Here is an 18,848-nt window from a genome sequence, read left to right as displayed (position 1 = left end):
TTTATTGAGCTAACATTTCGTTTCTTGATTAGTTATCTGGCATTTACTTTCATCTGGTCAAAAGACAATAACCGGATCAGAATGATGAAAAAAAATAAAAATCATTACATCAGGAAACACTCCGCCGGCACTGTATTTCAAATGCAGGAGGTAGACATTTCTTTTGTATTTAAGCTTTAGCTTTTGTTTAATCAATCCGGAGTATTGCAGCGTTTTGTCCTTCCGCAGCATCAGCCTTCCAAGTCCAGACCCAGTTTTCATTTTCATATACTGCACTATCTATGAAGCATGAACTCAAGAGTTTGAGACTCCAAGCCGGAGAGGTGAGGACCAAGTGCTGTGTCCAGCGGGAGCCGAGCCCCCCCCCATCCCCATCTGCGAGCCACTATATGCGTCTGAATTTCAAGCTGCAACCTCCCGGGGACATGGCTTGTTCCCAGGCTGCGCCGGCTTGTGACTTCCACGTGTCACCAAACGGAAGGGGCCGGGAGCCTTCCTCTATCTCACTCCACGTGCTACTTACTGCCCCTGACCACTTCCCTCAGCACGTGGCGGCACGGCGACCGCCCCCGCTGCAGCTCCAGTTAATCCCGAGTGGCTGACGTAAAGGCTGGAGTGACGTGTGGAGGCGTGTCCAGGTGCCGGTGCTGAGCGGGCCGGAAGGTGCAGTACTGCTGACTCTGGCAGCCATGGAGGAAGAAGGTGAGGATCGCTACGGTGATTGTGACAGCTTAAGGGGAGTATATGCTGGCCCGCGGCTGGGACCATTGCTTGGGCAGTGGATGGGGAGGAGCGAATGTGCTGCCCCTACCTCTAGGGGGCACTGCTTGAGCAGTGGGGGGAAAAGGTGCATGTCTGCTTGAGGCAGTGTCAGGTGGGGTAAATGTGCTGCCATGCGTGGGTAGGGGGCAGTAAAGGGGAAGGGGTGTATGTTTGACAATGGTGTGTAAATGCTGTGATGGCAGTGACAATAGAAAGGTATACGTGGTCCCCTGCCCCTGATGGCACTGTTTGGGGGGTGGAGGGAGAGGTGTATGTGCTGCTCTGTTTGGGTGGGAAGCAGTAAAGGTGGGGTGGAGCAGTAAACTAAGTAGGGGATGTATGCACTTTGGGGGAGGGGAGGCATTGACAGAGGATGTGTGTATTTGCACCTGTTGGAGAAAGGGTTATGTGCTGTGCTGCCCTGCTTGGGCAGGGGGAAGGGAGTGCAGTGTATATGCTGCCCTGCTTTTGGCAGAAGCACCATTTTGGCAGTGAGGGGGAGAGCATGTGCAGCTGTGTTCTGGGCACTATTTGGGCATTGTGTTGAGAGAGGGAAATATGCTGTCTCTGAGCTGTTCTTTTCTCTCTCTTTCTTTCTTTCTTTCTTTTTTTTTTTAAAGATCTCTTCCTGTTTTGGAGCCTGGTGCTGCTGTGTCTGAGCTGCCGAAGTCTCCCTGTGTGGGTTAAGGGCGTATGGAGTTGTAGTTTCATGCTTCTCTCCTTTGTGCAGGCCACCTGCTGTATGCATGATGTAGTGACCAAGGCTAAGAGCTGTAAATAATGAGTAATGGTGAAATGAGTTTTGGCAGCTGAAAGGAAAGTGAGTCAGAAAGAAGCCAAAGGGTGTGCAATGGTGAAAGGATTATTGTACAGTGGCTGGGACTGGCTGCCATGTTCAGTGTGTTGTTTTTTTTTGGGGGGGGGGGGGGGGGGTTGTGGTATGTAGTTTTTGTTCTCTGAGACTTACGTACAGTGAAATCCACTGGGCATTGCCATGCTGATTACTCAGCTATGGTAAAAAGATCATATAAATTAGGAGGTAATATAGGATTGAGACTTGTCCTTTATGACATACCTTGCTTATAATCTTTATATAAAACCATCTTCTCAGGGGTAGGATACATGACTGAAGCACAGACTTAGAGGAAATACATGTATGTGAAACATGTTATGGAAGAACTCTGAACATTAGCTAGAAGGACCTTATCTGAAATGAAAGGATGCCTGACATGGTGAGAGGGGAAGATCCCGGGTAGAAGAGCTGGCCAAAAGGAAAATGAGAGAGGCTGGTCATGTACTCTGAGGCTTTAGTGGAAGATTAACTATTCTAGTATGGGAGAGTGTGATAGAAGGTAAAAGAGAGAGAGGAGAGCAGTTTGAAGGAGATATTTAAAAAAAAAATGGTCATGATTTGGAAACATGGACAGAACGAAGAGAACTGGTGCTCCACATCTGCCAGACTTCATCTGGAGGATGGCACATGGTGGTAATGCCATTGGTGCATACCATAATCCACATTGTGGATGTGGAGGTTACATCAGGGGTCTTTAGGGTGACAGCTTGAGACTGCTGTAATCCCTGTGCCCCATTGCTGTCTAGCAGACTGAAGGCTCAGCTCTTGAAACCATTCCTGCACAGAATTTTAAAATGGTTGCATCCTACTCTACAGCACACAGATGCATTAATTCCTAGCCAAGGTATTGTAAAGATAGGCTGGTGCAGTATTTGCAGTTAGGCCAAATAAAAAATATTTTGATTAAGAAACAAGCTATTAGTGGTTATGTACAGCGTGTGATAATCTTGGTTTTCCTGCTTGTCCCTATGAGCATTTCGGGGCCGATGCAATTCAGTGCGCTCAGTTTAACCCGTGGTTGGATGCTGGTTTTGGACACGCGTCCACAACCCCTTATTTTATAAGGGGATTAGCGTGTCCAAAACGTGCGTCCAAACCCCCATGAAACTAATAGCGCGCATCACATGCAAATGCATGTTGATGAGTCTATTAGCTATTCTCCCCGTCTGAAAACAAAAATGTGCACCTGACGGGCACATTTTTACCCTCAGAAATTAACACCTGCCCAGCGGGGTTAGGCAATGGGATGCTTGTTAAATTGAGAGTCTGTTTTCCTAACCTGCTGACAGACACCTTTCCTGGGTGCCCACTGCCAAGGAGGTGCTAGGGGTCCACATTTGTCCCTAGCATCTCCTTGGCAGCGCGACCCCTTATTTAAATATTCGATTGCATGCCCAGGAGAGGTGGCTGGGCGTAAGTTAGGAAAGTTCCTGTTTTCTGCACAGATTTATTGCATCGGCCCCTAAGTGTATCTGGACTTGGGGTGGTGGACAGCATTTAAGCTGAATAGCTTTAGACTTCTCTGTTCTGTGAAATGTGGGGGTCTGGGGTGCACTTTGGGATCAGCCCGTTATGAGTGTCGGTGGGTTTTGTGGGAAGGCGATGGAACTGATTGAATTGCCGGGTGGGGGACAGTTAATGCTGTAGAGTGTGGAGCTCTGCATGTGCAGGTATTCTTAATGCTGAGTAACAATGAGGAAGGAAATATGGAAATGAAATGTGGTTCAGAGCCTCTGCTGCAGGGAAGCTGGTCCTCTGGGCTCCTGGCTGGTGAAAGGCAAGAACTGTGGTCATTTTGTTATCAACTGTAGCAGTGCTGGAGGGTTTGTGCTACCACAACAAGCTGCTTAACTAATCTGGTACAGGCCTTTCCTACATGTGGGGAGGGTAGATGCAGGCTGGGTAAGAGATGACTCTAGGCAAGTTAATACGGTGCTACCATGCATAGCCAAGTCTGTCTGGCAACCCATGCAGGGGACCTAGAAGGCAACAGCTTTCTGATTTGACATGGGAAGGATACTGGCTATAAACCAAATGGGGAATCTTTATAAAGAAAGCAACAGGTTAGGGCTCTCCAGCTTGGAGGAGATATGATATAAAATCATGAATGGAGTGAAACAGGTTAACGGAACGGTTTTTTATCCTTTCCGGTAGTTCTAGGACTAGGGGGACATGTCATGAAACTAAGAGGTAGTAGATTTTAAAATAAATTGGAGAAAGTATCTTTTTCAGTTGGTGCATGGCTAAGATGTGGAATTTGTTGCTGGAAGATGTGATCAATATGGCTGGGTTTAAAAAGGATTTGGAAAAGTTTTTGGAGGACAGGTTCATTAACGATTATTGGCAGGTAAACATGGGGACTGCGGCCTCTTACTTGTTGGAGACAGGATGCTGGGCTCGATGGACCTTTTGGTCTGACCCAGCATAGCAATTTATGTTCTTAGTACTGAGGAGGAAGATCACAAAAATTATTCTGGATAGGAAGTGATATCTTTTAAGCTTCATACTCTGTCTGGCAGCTGGAATGTATCCTTATGGTCTTCTTCTGCTGTCAGGCCATTGGTCCATGATCAGACTGGTTTTCAGAATATGCAGAATGCATGCACGTGATTATATTTGCATTCTGTACCTCTATTTTACCAAGAGAGATCGCGTGCATATTCATTGTGGATATCCTGAAAATCCGACAGGTTAGGGGCTCTCCAGAGACTGGATTGAAGACCACTGGCCAGTCATAGTAGAGGAGACCTGTCCTCCAGAAACAGATGATGACAGACAGCTATTTGGCCCATTCAGTTTTCCTGGCTAAGGATCTCTCTTGGCTGTCCATCGTATGTGGCCTGCAGGGTATCGCTGCTCTTTCCTAGTGAAGTGTGGCCAAGTCGTTCTGCGTCTCATGCTGGGCAACCTGCTTTCTCCCCATGGTTATATATAAGGATGTACCAGAGATCTGCTACCCCCTGATGATCTGCTGGGTGGAAGTCTGTTTTCTCATCTCCTTTTTTGGCTCTTTACCAGTGGGTGGGCAAGCATGCAAGTCCAACACGCAGAGGTCTCCCTCCTCCCCTTTTATTTATTTATTTAAAAACTTTTTCATACCGTCGTTTAGTAGTATACCATCACAACGGTTTACAGATCGGCACATAAATGAGTCTGGTTAGGATTATAAATTAGCTAGTAGGTGCCAATAAAGTTTCGGTTACATGATTCAAATACGCTATGTGGATTGTGGAATGGAAATTCCATTTATATGAATAATAGAATATCCATATATGAGAATACTGTACTCTTAAATTAATCTATATGTATGAGAAAAATAATAAAGGGGTGATAACTGCTATTTGTTGACTTTTAACAGTGTGCTGGAGTTTTCTTTCTAGTATTCCTTACTTCCCACTCTCATTGTGAAAAGCTTTTTTGAAGAGCCATGTTTTTAAACTTTTTTTTAAAGAGTTTTAGATCTTTCATTAGTCTTATTTCGAGTGGTAGTGTGTTCCATAATATTGGACCGGCTAGGGATAGAGGTCTCTCTCTTACTTGTGTCAGTTTTGCTGTCTTTACAGAGGGAATGGTTAGTAGAGCTTTATTGGCTGATCTTAGATTTCTCTGGGGGACATGTAGTTGTAGTGCAGTGTTTAGCCAGTCAGTATTTTCCTTTTTCTTTTCTTTTTTTTTTTACCTTTGTCTCTCACTGCCCTCTGTATCTTAAATTATGCTTAAATTCTGACTCAGGTTGTGTTCCAGGCATCTACCACCCTCTGAGTAAAAAAATATATTGTCAGGTTTCCTCTTAGCTTTCATCCTTCCAGGTTCAGGTCAAGAACTCTCCATCCGTCCAGGTTCAGGTTGTGACCCCCCCTTGTCCATGTTTTTATTATTTTTTTGTGTTGGAACCTAAGTATCTGAATGTTGCTTTCATATCCTTCTTATCCCATCTTTCCTCTAGTAAGCACATGTGGCGCATCTGAGATCCATCAGTGTAGGGGTTGTGCATCATTTTAACATTCCTTTTCTGATCTGCTCCCATCTGTTCTGTCTTTTTGCAAAAATCTTTTGCCTGTTGAGCAGTTTCTAATTCTTGTTCTCCTAAATGATACGTGGCCAATGATTTTTTTCATTAATTTTATGCTCTTTTCCATTGGAGTACAGCTTTCAAACCTGGGACTCTTCTTCCCGGAGGAGGGGTTTCAGGGCCGCCTTCTGGGTTTTGTTTTGTTTTTCGAGGGCCTCTTTCAGTTTCCACCCATCTTGGTGTGTCTCCTCTGTTACAGCCTTTTGTATCAGCGGCAAACAGTCCCATTTTTCATGAGTTTGTTTCATTTGTTCACATTATATGCCTATTGCATGAAATATCTAGGTGAGTTACAATAAAATCAACAGTAGAATAAACACAGAGATCACTACAACTCCATAGAAAATCACAAACTGAAATAAAGATATTTTTTTCTGTCTTGCAGTGCCACTGATAAAGCTATCGAAAAGAACCAGGCCTAGCACTGAATCCTGGGGGACCCACTGGTCACTCTGCCTTCACCAGAATAGACTCCATTGTCCAGTGCCCTCTGTTCTGTTGCTCGACCTCTTCCTCAAAGCCCCCTCTCCTGTATTAGTGGGGAGAGAGATGGGGCAGTTTTATGCACTCTCTCCCTCATTCATTTGGGGATGAGGGGTAGGTTAGAAAGCAGTTTACTTGTCAATGTGGGAGTAGTCCCTAATTTTGCTAGCCATGTATGGTAGCCTTTGTATGGTGCTAAAGTGGGGTTGGGTCCTTCCCTTCTCCTGTTGGAGTTAACAGAACACCTAAGACAGAGCTTCCCAAACCCATCCTGGGGGACTCCACAGCCAGGCAGGATTTCAGGATATCCACAATGAATATGCATGAGATAAATTTGCATACCATGGAGTCTCAGTAAATGCAGATTTACCTCATGCATATTCAATGTGGATATCCTGAAAACCTGACTGGCTTGTAAGGTCCCCAGGACAGGTTTGGGAAGCTCTGACTTAAGCGGTGGTAGAGCTATAAGGTGAGGAGATTCTTAAATTACTCCTCTTCTCAACCCTTCTCTGGATGCCCATGCTCCCATCTTTCTCCTGTCTATTTCTCCCCCCAGCCCGCCATTGTTCTCGATTCCTTTTTGCACTCCAGCTTCTTCTGATCCTGCTGGGGAATGAGGAAGTTGCTGCTGCACTAACGTATGCTTCACGTCAGAGACAGTTTTGCTCTCCTACTTCCTTCTCATTTTTATAAATACGCCAGATTATCCTCTTATGCCATCCTTCAGACTCTTTCTTTTGTTGCAATTGTAAATTATTTACCTAAACGTAAGGGGTACTGCAGGAATGAGGTGCATTGACAGAGCTGTGTATCTGTGAGGATCTCAATACTGAAGTAGTGGGGTAATTCTATTTTATGTGAAAACAAAATATTTACATATATACAATACTTACAATGTTTTTAACAGCACAAGCGGGCATTTACATCACATAGTTAATGCATTTAACAGCAGGATGTTAGAGCCAGGTTTGCTTTCCAAACTTGTGAAGCAACATATTTTATTCTTTAGATTTCTCAGATCATGCTAGTTATTGAGACCACCAGCTCCATGACTGGAGTGTGGAGTTTTCTCAGAACTAGAGCACATCTTTCTAGCTATATCTTGTGCTTTATGATGGAGTGATAAGCCAAAGAGTGCAAGCCCATCATGGTTGTCTGGGCCATAGCCCTATCCCATACAGGCTGTCCACATTGCTTGAGAAAAAGGGTATCTGTAATTGTTTTGTGGCCTCGGCCCACACTGCATTTCTAAGTAGGCAGCTAACAGATGCTCTACAGTTTCTTTGTGTGGTACAGGTCAGGCAAGGACAGGTATTTCCCACATTCACTTTTAATCTTGTATTGGCTCGGACACTGATGCCCTAGAACTGGCAGCCATAAGAAGTCCCACATTGACTGTGTGGATCTTACTGTCTCCCAACCTTTGGAGTAAGTACCTCAGCATAATGCTCACAAGCACATTGAGGCAAGGCCAAGGTCATTGTAGAATGACCTCCATAGCACAAGCTCATACAGCTCTTTCCTGGAGAATGATACCACTTTATCAACCATGAAGTGCCAAGATGTTAGGTAGCATGTGAACGCTTGCACATGGGGAGGGCAATGACCTCGTCCCCTAGCTGACGCTATCCTTTCCTGGCTGGGATTAAGGGAATATCCCATCTAGGCAGGATGTGTTGCCATTGACATAACCCCAAACTCAGACACTTATTCAAATTGAAGAAAACATAAAAGATGGCACAAAACAGCACAGGGTTTATCGTACTTAAACCCCCCCCCCCACCACCACCACCATTTTTTTTTTAGGCAAACAATGTTCCTATGTATCCTTTGGAATTTACACCCCCAGAGCATCTCATAGAACAGGCCATTCGGTCTGACCACCATGTTTTGGGATAGCAGAAATACAAAACTTAGATTCATAAACAAAGGTAAAAGAAACATCTTAATAATTCGAACTTTAACACTAAGTTGGTGTTTGCTGTTCATCCATCTGGCCACCCATTGCTCCCCTCTTTCAATTTTCTTCTCCTGATTTCTATGGGCTGATTCTGCCCCATCGAAGGAGAACCCTAGCACCGAGATTTCAGGCAGAGACTGCATCCCCTCGCTGAGTGAGAATTTGGTTTCCTCAGGACCCACCCACATTGGATTACAGCTCCCACACTTTACATATTTGCAGGTTGAGCTGAAATGGGAGCAATGAGTTAAGTGATCAAATTGCCGATGACATAAAATTATTCAAAATTGTTAACTCACAAGAAGACTGTGAGGAATTGTAAATGGACCTTTCAAAATTGGGAGATTGGACATGCATGTGGCAAATGAAATTTAATGTGAACTAGTGCAAAGTGTGCACTTAGGGGCGGATTTTCAGAGCCCTGCTCGCCGGGAAGCCTATTTTACATAGGCCTCCCGGCGCGCGCAGAGCCCCGGGAAGCCTATTTTACATAGGCCTCCCGGCGCGCGCAGAGCCCCGGGACTCGCGTAAGTCCTGGGGTTCTCCGAGGGGGGCGTGTCGGGGGCGGGCCCGGTCGTCGCGGCGTTTCGGGGGCGTGTCGGCAGCGTTTTGGGGGTGGGTACGGGGGCGTGGCTACGGCCCGGGGCGGTACGGGGTGTGGCCGCGCCCTCCGTACCCGCCCCCAGGTCGCGGCCCGGCGCGCAGGAGGTCCGCTGGCGCGCGGGGATTTACGCCTCCCGGAGGGAGGCGTAAATCCCCCAACAAAGGTAAGGGGGGGGTTTAGACAGGGCCGGGCGGGTGGGTTAGGTAGGGGAAGGGAGGGGAAGGTGAGGGGAGGGCAAAAGAAAGTTCCCTCCGAGGCCGCTCCGATTTCGGAGCGGCCTCGGAGAGAACGGGGGTAGGCTGCGCGGCTCGGCGCGCGCCGGCTATACGGAATTGATAGCCTTGCGCGCGCCGATCCAGGATTTTAGCGGATACGCGCGGCTACGCGCGTATCTACTAAAATCCCGCGTACTTTTGCTTGCACCTGATGCGCCAGCAAAAGTACGCCAAATCGCGCGGTTTGAAAATCTACCCCTTAGTCAACTTGATTAATAGCAGTTTATGGACTTCTCTTCCAGGAACTTTTCCAAACCTTTTTTAAACCCAGCTACATTAACTTCTCTAACCATATCCTCTGGCAATGAATTCCAGAGCTTAATTGTAATTGAGTGAAAGCATTTTCTCCAATTTGTTTTAAATGTGCTACTAGCTAACTTTATGGAGTGCCCTCTAGTCCTTCTATTATCTGAAAGAGTAAATAATTGATTCACATTTACCCATTCTAGTGCTCTTTTGATTTTATAGACCTCTATCATATCCCCTCTCAGCTGTCTTTTCTCCAAGTTGAACCGTCCTAACCTCTTTAGCCTTTATTCATAGGGGAGCCATTTTTTGAGATGCAGCAACCAGAATTGCGTACTACTCAAGGTGCAGTCTCACCATGGAGCGATACAGAGGCCTTATGACATTCTTAATTTTATTCACCAGTCCCTTCCTAATAATTCCTAACATTGTTTGCTTTTTTGACCGCCGCAGCACACTGAGCCGACAATTTCAATGACGCCTACATCTTTTTCCTGTATGGTAACTCCTAATATGGAATCTAACATTGTGTAACTACAGCATGGGTTATTTTTCCCTGTATGCATCACCTTGTGCTTCTCCACATTAAATTTCATCTGCTATTTGGATGCCTGGTGTTCCAGTCTCGCAAGGTCCTCTGTGATATATCACAATCAGCATATAATTTAACTACTCTGAATAATTGTCATCTGCAAATATGATCACCTCACTTATCATATCCCTTTCCAGATCATTTATAAATATATGAAAAAGCACCAGTCCAAGTAAAGATTCCTGAGGCACTCCACTGTTTATCTTTTTCCACTGAGAAGATTGACCATTTAACTCTACTCTTTGTTTCCTGTCTGTTTTTTAACCAGTGTTCAGTCCACAAAAGAACATTGCTTCCTATCCAATGTCATTTTAGTTTTCTTAGAAGCCTCCCATGAGGGACTTTGTCAAAATCCAAATACACTACATCTCCCAGTTCACCTTTATCCACATTTTTATTAACCCCTTCAAAAAAATGAAGCAGATTTGTGAGGCAAGACTTGCCTTGGGTAAATCCATGCTGGCTGTGTACCATTAAACCTTGTCTTTCTATATGTTCTGTGATTTTGTTCTTTAGAATAGTTTCCACTATTTTTCCTGGCACTGAAGTTAAGCTCACTGGCCTATAGTTTCATGGATCACCCCTCAAGACCTTTTTAAATATCGGGATTACATTGGCCATTCTCCAGTTTTCACATACAATGGATGATTTCAATGATAGGTTACACATTTTTACTAATAGATCTGAAATTTCACTTTTTAGTTCTTTCAGAACCCTGGGGTGTATACCATCTGGTCCAGGTGATTTGCTAGGTGATTCAGTCTGCCCATCCACATCTCCTGCTCAACATTTAAGTCTCTTTAGTTTGTCAGTCTGGCTACTACATCTTCCAGGTTCACTGTGATTTGGTTCAGTTAATCTAAATCATCCCCCTTGAAAACAGTCTCCAGAACTGGTATCTCCTCAACATCTTCCTTAGTGAACACTGAGGCAAAGAATTAGTTTAGTCTTTTCATGTTGGCCTTATCTTCCCTAAGAGCCTACAGATTCCCTTGCAGGTTCCTACTTTGGATATATTTTAAAAAGGTTTTATTATGAGCTTTTGCCTCTGTGGCCAGCTTCATTTCAAATTCTCTCTTAGCCTGTCATAAATGTTTTACATTTAATTTGTCAGTGCTTATGCTTGTTCCTATTTTCTGTCAGCTGGATCTTCTAACTTTTGAAAGATGTTTTTTGGCTAAAATAGCCTCTTTCGCTTTACTTTTTTTTTATATTTAAAGCTTTTATTAGCAAACAGAGAAAAGAACATAAATACAGTGTACAGAAAGAATGGATACAATCAACAATAATCGTTAGAAAGTACATATTTTCTGTTACAATGCTTCTACTCCCCTCCCTCCCCCCTTTACCATACTCGTAATATTTTCCAAGTGATCCAAGTAACATTATGTAGTTAAAAGAATCCCGGAAACGTCAAAAAGCGAAAATTCTGTTAGGGACACTAGGTGAATCATTCAAGGGATAGAAATGTCTGGATACGGGAAACACGAAACTGCAAAGTAATATGTAAGACAAAATAATATATACCCTGTATCCTGAATGTCACGAGAGTTCATAAAACCAGTAAACTAGGTTGCGACATATGTCTCATACCATGATGTGAAAGGAGCCCAGACAGCCTGGTACAATGATAAGTGTTGGTGTCGAACAGCGGTAATATGTTCCAGGATTTGTATTTTGTGGAGATGATTGATAAGAATTGTCAAAGGTGGTAAGTGAGTACTTCGCCATTTACGAGCCAAGGCTATACGTGCCACTATATAAATTTGCTGACATAGTCGCTGCTGATGCAGAGATAGACCTTCTACCAGTTTACCAAGAAGAGCGTAGGTGGGGTCCAACGAGACGGTCTGTCCCATAAGCTGAGAGAACCATTTTGTAAGCTCTGTCCAATAAGGTATGATGACTGGGCAAGTCCACCATATATGTAAGTATGTTCCAAGTTGCCCACACTGACGCCAACATGCCGATTATGTCCGGCGCCACAGAGTCATCCATCAATGCCCTCGATGCCTCACTGGTTCCCTCGATACCATCATTGGTGCCTCCGATAATTCCTCCGATTCCTTTGGAGCCTAGACCTGGACCTTCCGGTATCCAACCACCCTGTCCCCCTCTACTTCCTAGGGGGAAGGCTGCTGATCCTTATGATACCTGGGGTGATGATACCTCATCAGACACCGATGACTTACCTTCACCACCTTCACCCACTGAGAGTTGAAAGCGTTCTCCTCCAGAGGACCTCTCATTTATAAATTTTGTGAAGGAAATGGCTGAATTGATTCCCTTTCAATTACAGATGGAACAGGATGATAGGCACCAGATGATGGAGTTGCTCCAATTCCTGGATGCCCCCAAGGTAATAACTTCTATTCCCATCCATCAGGTCCTTCTTGATCTCCTCAAGAAGAACTGAGAAAATCCTGGATCAATTGCTCCAGTACACAGGAAAGCTGATACTACTTATTTAGTGCAGTCAGCCCCAGGTTTTCAAAAATCACAGCTGGATCACCACTCGGTCGTGGTAGAGTCTGCACAGAAGAGGGCTAAGAGGTCAAAACCTCACTCATCTGTTCCTCCTGGAAAGGAACAGAAATTCCTAGATAACATTGGTCGCCGAGTATTCCAAGGGGCCATGCTCATCTCCCGAATTGCCGCCTATCAGCTTTATATGACTCAATATAACAAGGTCATTTTTAAGCAGATACAGGACTTCTCAGACTCCCTGCCTCAGCAATTTCAAGAACAATTTAAACCCTTGTAAACAAGGGTTTCGAGGCAGGCAAGCATGAGATTAGAACATCCTATGACATTTTTGACACCTCTACCAGTGTGTCTGCAGCTGCTATTTCGGAGAGACGGTGGGCCTGGCTCAAGTCTTCTGACCTTCGCCCAGAAGTACAAGACCGGTTATCTGACCTACCTTGTGTCGGCGATAATCTGTTTGGCGAACAGATCCAACGGATGGTGGCAGAATTAAAGGATCATCATGAGACCCTAAAACAGCTCTCTTTGTTGATGCCTTCTGACTTCTCCTCAAAACAGCCCTTCAGAAAGGACTCTAAGAAGTCATTCTATCGCCTGAAGAAGTCTTACCCACCACCAACTAGATCCCGTGCCACGAGACCTTATCAAAAACCGCAATCTCATCAAGCCTGGAAACAAAAACCACAAGCAGCTCCTCAACCTGGACCTGCTTCAGGTTTTTGACTTCCACTTAGTGTTACGCTCGGGCTGTGTTCTGGTGTTGTGAACACCACCCAGAAGGGTGGCTCCAGGTGGAGAGAGACAGGGATGGCTGGAAACAGTGTCTGGGTCCAGGCTGGGTCAGGGCAGGCGGCAGATAACAGTGTCAGGGTCCAGGCTGGGTCAGGGCAGGCGGCAGATAAGTGTCAGGGTCCAGGCTGGGTCAGGGCAGCTAGTAGTAAGACAAAGAGCCCGAAGGCCACACACACACACGTACGGCAGAGCAGAGAGCCCAAAGGCCACACACACACACACACACACACACACACACATGGCAGGGCAGAGGGCCCGTAGGCCACACAGGGCAGAGAGCCCAAAGGCCTCACACACACACACACGGACACAGGGCAGAGGGCCTGAAGGCCACACACGGCAGAGCAGAGGGCCCGTAGGCCACACACGGACACAGGCAGAGAGCCTGAAGGCCTCACACACACACACACGGCAGACCAGAGGGCCCGTAGCCCACACACGGACACAGGGCAGAGGGCCTGAAGGCCACACACTCACACACGGCAGAGCAGAGGGCCCGTAGGCCACACAAGGTAGAGGGCCCGAAGGCCTCACACACGCACACGGCAGAGCAGAGGGCCCGAAGGCCTCACTCACACGGCAGGGCAGAGGGCCCGAGGACCACACGCACAGTAAGCAGGGCAGGGCGGAAGGCCCGAAGACCATACACAGCACAAGGTAAGGCAAAGCAGGGTAGAAGGCCCGAAGGCGCACACAGCGCAAGGCAAGGCAAAGCAAGGTAGAAGGCCCAAAGGCAAGGCAAGGCAAGGTAGAAGGCCCGAAGGCCGCGCAAGGCAAGGTAGACAAAGCAAGGTCCAAGGACCACACGCACAGCAAGCAAGCAAGGCTAGAGCAAGGAGCCCAGGCGAGCTCGATGCCGAAGCACCGAGGGAACTGTCAGGCAGGGTTATAAAGGGAAGCCCAGAACATAGAGTGAACAAGGGAGATGGACTGGGCCTGTCAGGAGAGCCAGCTCTAGAGGGACCCCTGGTGGTGAGGCGGTTGTACAGCAGCCATAGCTGTAACACTAGAGAGCAGCAGCCAGATTCCTCTGTCGCACATACCAGTGGGAGGTTGATTGTGCCACTTCCACAACATGTGGCATTCAATCACATCCGACCAATGGGTATTGGCAATTATTGCCCAGGGTTACCATCTGAACTTTCTCGCCCTGCCACCAGACTCCCCACCTCTACAGACGTGGAGGACATCCGAACACTCCATTCATCTGGATCAGGAGGTCTCCCTCCTTCTCCAGTCAAGAGCAATAGAACCCGTACCATACTCTCAGCAAGGCCTAGGGTTCTATTCCTGGTACTTCCTAATCCCCCAAAAATTGGGAGGCGTCCATCCTATTCTGGACCTCCGGGCCCTCAACAAGTACCTCCAGCGAGAAAAGTTCAAGATGGTCACCCTGGGATTGCTTCTACCTCTTCTGCAAAGAGGAGACTGGCTCTGCTCTCTGGACCTCCAGGACACATACACCCATATTGCGATAGGTCCAGCTCATCGCAAGTACCTGAGGTTCCTAGTAGGCCCCAAGCACTATCAATACCGAGTGCTTCCATTCTGCTTAGCGTCTGCATCATGGGTCTTTACAAAATGCCTCGTAGTCGTCGCAGCCTTCCTCAGGACACAAGGTGTTCACGTCTAAATCTATCTGGACGACCGGTTAATCAGGGTTCCCACTCAGCAAGCTGCTCTGTCGTCCCTCAATCTAACCTTACGCACTCTAATTTTGTTAGGATTTCTCGTCAATTACGACAAATCCTACTTAGTCCCATCTCAAACCTTGTTGTTCATTGGGGCAGACTTGGACACCTTACAGGCAAAAGCTTTCCTGCCTCGACAACGAGCACTGACTCTTGTGTCTCTTGCTCACCAGCTGCAGTCTCAACACGCTGCGACTGCACGCCAATTTCTCATCCTCCTGGGACACATGGCATCCTCAGTCCATGTCACACCAATGGCCTGCTTGGCCATGAGACTCATGCACTGGACTCTGAGGTCTCAATGGACTCAAGCTATTCAGCCTCTGTCAGCCATTGTCCACGTCACCGACTCACTCCGTCTGTCTCTCGCCTGGTGGAAAAATCAGACCAATCTCCTCCAGGGAGTGCCCTTCCAGGTTCCGAATCCACAAATCATTCTCACAACCGACGCTTCCAACCTCAGGTGGGGAGCCCACGTAGCCGATCTGCAGACACAAGGCTCTTGGTCTCCAGAGGAAGCCAAACACCAAATAAATTTCCTGGAGCTCTCAGGGCTTTTCAGGATCGCCTCTCCAATCAAGTCATCCTGATTCAGACAGACAACCAGGTGGCCATGTGGTACATCAACAAGCAGGGAGGCACAGGCTCCTTCCTTCCTTCTGTGCCAGGAAGCTGCGCAGATTTGGGCGGAAGCTCTCTCCCATTCGATGTACCTCAGGGCCACCTGGTTGCAGGGAGTGGACAATGTGCTGGCAGATAAGCTGAGTCGCGTCTTTCAACCGCAGGAATGGTCTCTCAACCCTTCGATAGTTAACTCCATCTTCCAACAATGGGGATATCTCGGATAGACCTCTTTGCGTCTCCTCAAAACCGCAAAGTAGAAAACTACTGCTCTCTCATTCGCAGCAATTACTCTCAACCCAGAGATGCATTCTCCCTCTCATGGGCAACCGGTCTGCTCTATGCATTCCCTCCACTTCCTCTTCTCTCGAAGACTCTCGTGAAGTTACGTCAGGACAAGGGAACCATGATCCTGATAGCACCTCACTGGCCACGCCAAGTGTGGTTTCCCATACTCCAGGATCTCTCCATCCACAGGCACATTCCCTTGGGAAAGGACCTGCTTCTAATCACTCAAAACAACGGGTGCCTTCGCCATCCCAATCTTCATGCCTTGTCCCTGACGGCATGGATATTGAAAGGTTAATCCTTTAACCACTTAACCTTTCTGAATCAGTTTCCCGTGTCTTGATTGCTTCACGGAAGCCTTCCACAAGAAAATCTTACTCTTACAAATGGAAAAGGTTCATGTCATGGTGCTCTTCTCAGTCCCTTGACCCCTTTTCCTGTCCAATCCCGAAGTTTCTGGACTATCTCTGGCATCTATCAGAGTTAGGTCTTAAGACTTCTTCCATCAGAATGCATGTCAGTGCGGTAGCCGCCTTCCATAAAGGTGTCGGGGATGTTCCTATATCAGTACAACCCCCTTGTAACACGCTTTTTGAAGGGCTTGCTCCACAACAAGCCTCCACTATGTCCTGCGGCCCCTTCTTGGGACCTTAATCTGATTTTGGGTCGGTTCATGAAACCACCATTCGAGCCTCTTCAATCCTGTGACCTTCGATATCTCACATGGAAAGTGATTTTCCTTTTGGCTATCACTTCAGCTCGCAGAGTTAGTGAATTGCAGGCTCTAGTTACCTATCTGCCTTCCACTAAACGTCTGCAAGAACGGGTGGTACTCCACACTCACCCCAAATTTTTGCCTAAGGTAGTTTCGGAGTTTCACATTAATCAATCCATCATACTACCTACCTTCTTTCCCAGGCCCCATGCCAACCCAGGAGAACAGGCTCTGCATATCCTTGACTGTAAACGGGCTCTAGCGTTTTACCTAGACCGTGCAGCTGCCCACAGGGAAAGCACTCAATTATTTGTCTCTTTCCACCCTAACAAGTTAGGGAAGCCTGTGGGTAAGCAGACTCTCTCCTGGTTGGCGGACTGCATATCCTTTTGCTATCAGCAAGTGGGCATTCCATTTCAAGACTGTGTTAAAGCACACTCTGTGAGGGCCATGGCAACTTCAGTAGCACACCTACGATCGGTGCCGCTTCCTGACATTTGCAGGGCTGCCACCTGGAGTTCTCTCCACACCTTTGCAGACCACTATTCCTTGGACAAAGCCGGAAGACAAGATTCCATCTTCGGCCAGTCTGTCCTTCGTAACCTATTTACAATGTGACGTACTAACACCCTTCCGCCTGCCCGGTGGGGTTCAGGATGCCCTCTACCAAATTCCACCCCAGTTGTTGTACCTGTTGCACGCCTTTGGGTACATTTGGTGCATGTTCGGACATCCTCAGCTCGGTACTTGCCCATATGTTAGGACTACCATCCTGCTTGTCCTGTGAGAAAGCAAATGTTGCTTACCTGTAACAGGTGTTCTCACAGGACAGCAGGATGTTAGTCCTCACGAAACCTGCCTGCCACCCCGCGATGTTGGGTTTGTAACGTTTTATTATTTTATTTTTCGGCACTGCCTGTAACTTTTAAATAAGACTGAAGGGGGACCCCTGCTGGCTGCAGGATTAGTGCCATGCTGGGCATGCCCAGTAGGGGCCAGTCAAAGTTCTGGAAACTTTGACAGAAGTTTTCCGTGATTGGGCTCCATCCTGATGATGTCACCCATATGTGAGGACTAACATCCTGCTGTCCTATGAGAACACCTGTTACAGGTAAGCAACATTTTGCTTTTTCATGTTTTTCTATGTAGACACCCACTGACTGCTTGCTCTCTTTATCTTTGATTCCTAATTTATGTATACACTAATCGATAAACATGAGGATGCTACTAACCCAAATTATAGAGAGATCTGTAATGTCATTAACGAACAAATAGTAAAATTCCTAATGAACAGCAAAAGTCAGATTGGGTTCTTCCCAACACTCATGGTTACTAATCACATCTTTATCACTTATTTATTTATGAAGCTCTGATATTCTGCTTTTTGCCAGGTTTGGTCTCAAGCGGATCAGCAGACATAATTGCACCATAGCACAGATCTTGTGGTCATTTTGAAAAGAGAAGTTGTTTTGTAAAGTAGGCTGAGTCAGGGTTGCGTCATAAGGGAGAAACAGCAGTAGAGGAAATAGCCTTTCTGTGCAACCCTTATTCCAAGTACATAGTGCAGAGGCTATAAAGGGGTGTTGATGAAAGGAGTTTGATGAAAAACATTTTTCTGGGCCCAACTTTTCTCAGTGCTAGTCCAATGCTTCTGGGTTTTTAAACCATGTGATAATACTTTTCAGGTGTATTGCCTTTTGGTACTGCTGAAAGCTGGAGAGGCCAAAGCCATCCATCGCTTTAGGGAAAGATAGAACTTGTTGTGCTATTCTTGGCCTTTTCCCTAGCTATATAAATTTAGACAAAGCTGAGTTTAACACTGTGAAAAAATGAATTTAGGACCCCAGTCTAACAGGAAAATCACTATAGGCAGGACATTCATTTTTATAGTGGATATCCTACCAATCCATGAAATTTGAATAAGGAGCCTAAAGCACTAGATCCTATTTTATTGCTTTAGAGAGTGGTTGGAAGTTAAGGGAGTAAAGACTATCTTATGTGTTAGAGATCTGGACATGCGGGTATTTAATATATACATCTGGGAGGTTTAAATGACTATAAAGGCACTACAAAAAAAAACCTAAGATCCTTTTATGCAATAAAAAACCTCTGGACAAATACATCCCTCTAAAATGTATTCAGTAGCATCATTTAACTAATCCTTTTATATGGGAGTGAGGTCTGGGGTTTATCATTAACCCCAGGCTATACAGAATGGGACAGATCCCCAACAGAAATTTTATGCCTCCAGTTTTGCAAACACTGTGTCCATGGAAACTTTCCTAATAAATAGAGTAGAGCGGAACTAGGATGCTTCCCCTTTCTACTCGCCATGCAAAAATGAATATTCAAATTCTGGTGTCTGCTCAGTAACAGCAACACAAACTCCCTCTGTTACCAGGCT

At 46.3% G+C, this 18,848-nt stretch overlaps 1 protein-coding gene across 1 annotated transcript in view; it reads left to right on the top strand.

The window, feature by feature from the left end:
* The first annotated feature begins 606 nt into the window (after nt 1–606).
* The window catches only part of CYTH1 (cytohesin 1), an 86,949-nt gene continuing 68,707 nt past the window's right edge, over nt 607–18,848 (top strand). Inside the window, exon 1 of the mRNA XM_029599140.1 lies at nt 607–702. Within this exon, the coding sequence (XP_029455000.1) occupies nt 690–702 (13 nt within the window). The 5' untranslated portion in view covers nt 607–689. The remainder of the gene's footprint in view (nt 703–18,848) is intronic.

This window comes from Rhinatrema bivittatum, chromosome 4 (assembly GCF_901001135.1).
Source record: "Rhinatrema bivittatum chromosome 4, aRhiBiv1.1, whole genome shotgun sequence".
NCBI lineage: Eukaryota > Metazoa > Chordata > Amphibia > Gymnophiona > Rhinatrematidae > Rhinatrema > Rhinatrema bivittatum.
The sequence above is the reverse complement of the archived record's forward strand: the minus strand, read 5'-3'. Positions and strand labels throughout refer to the sequence as shown.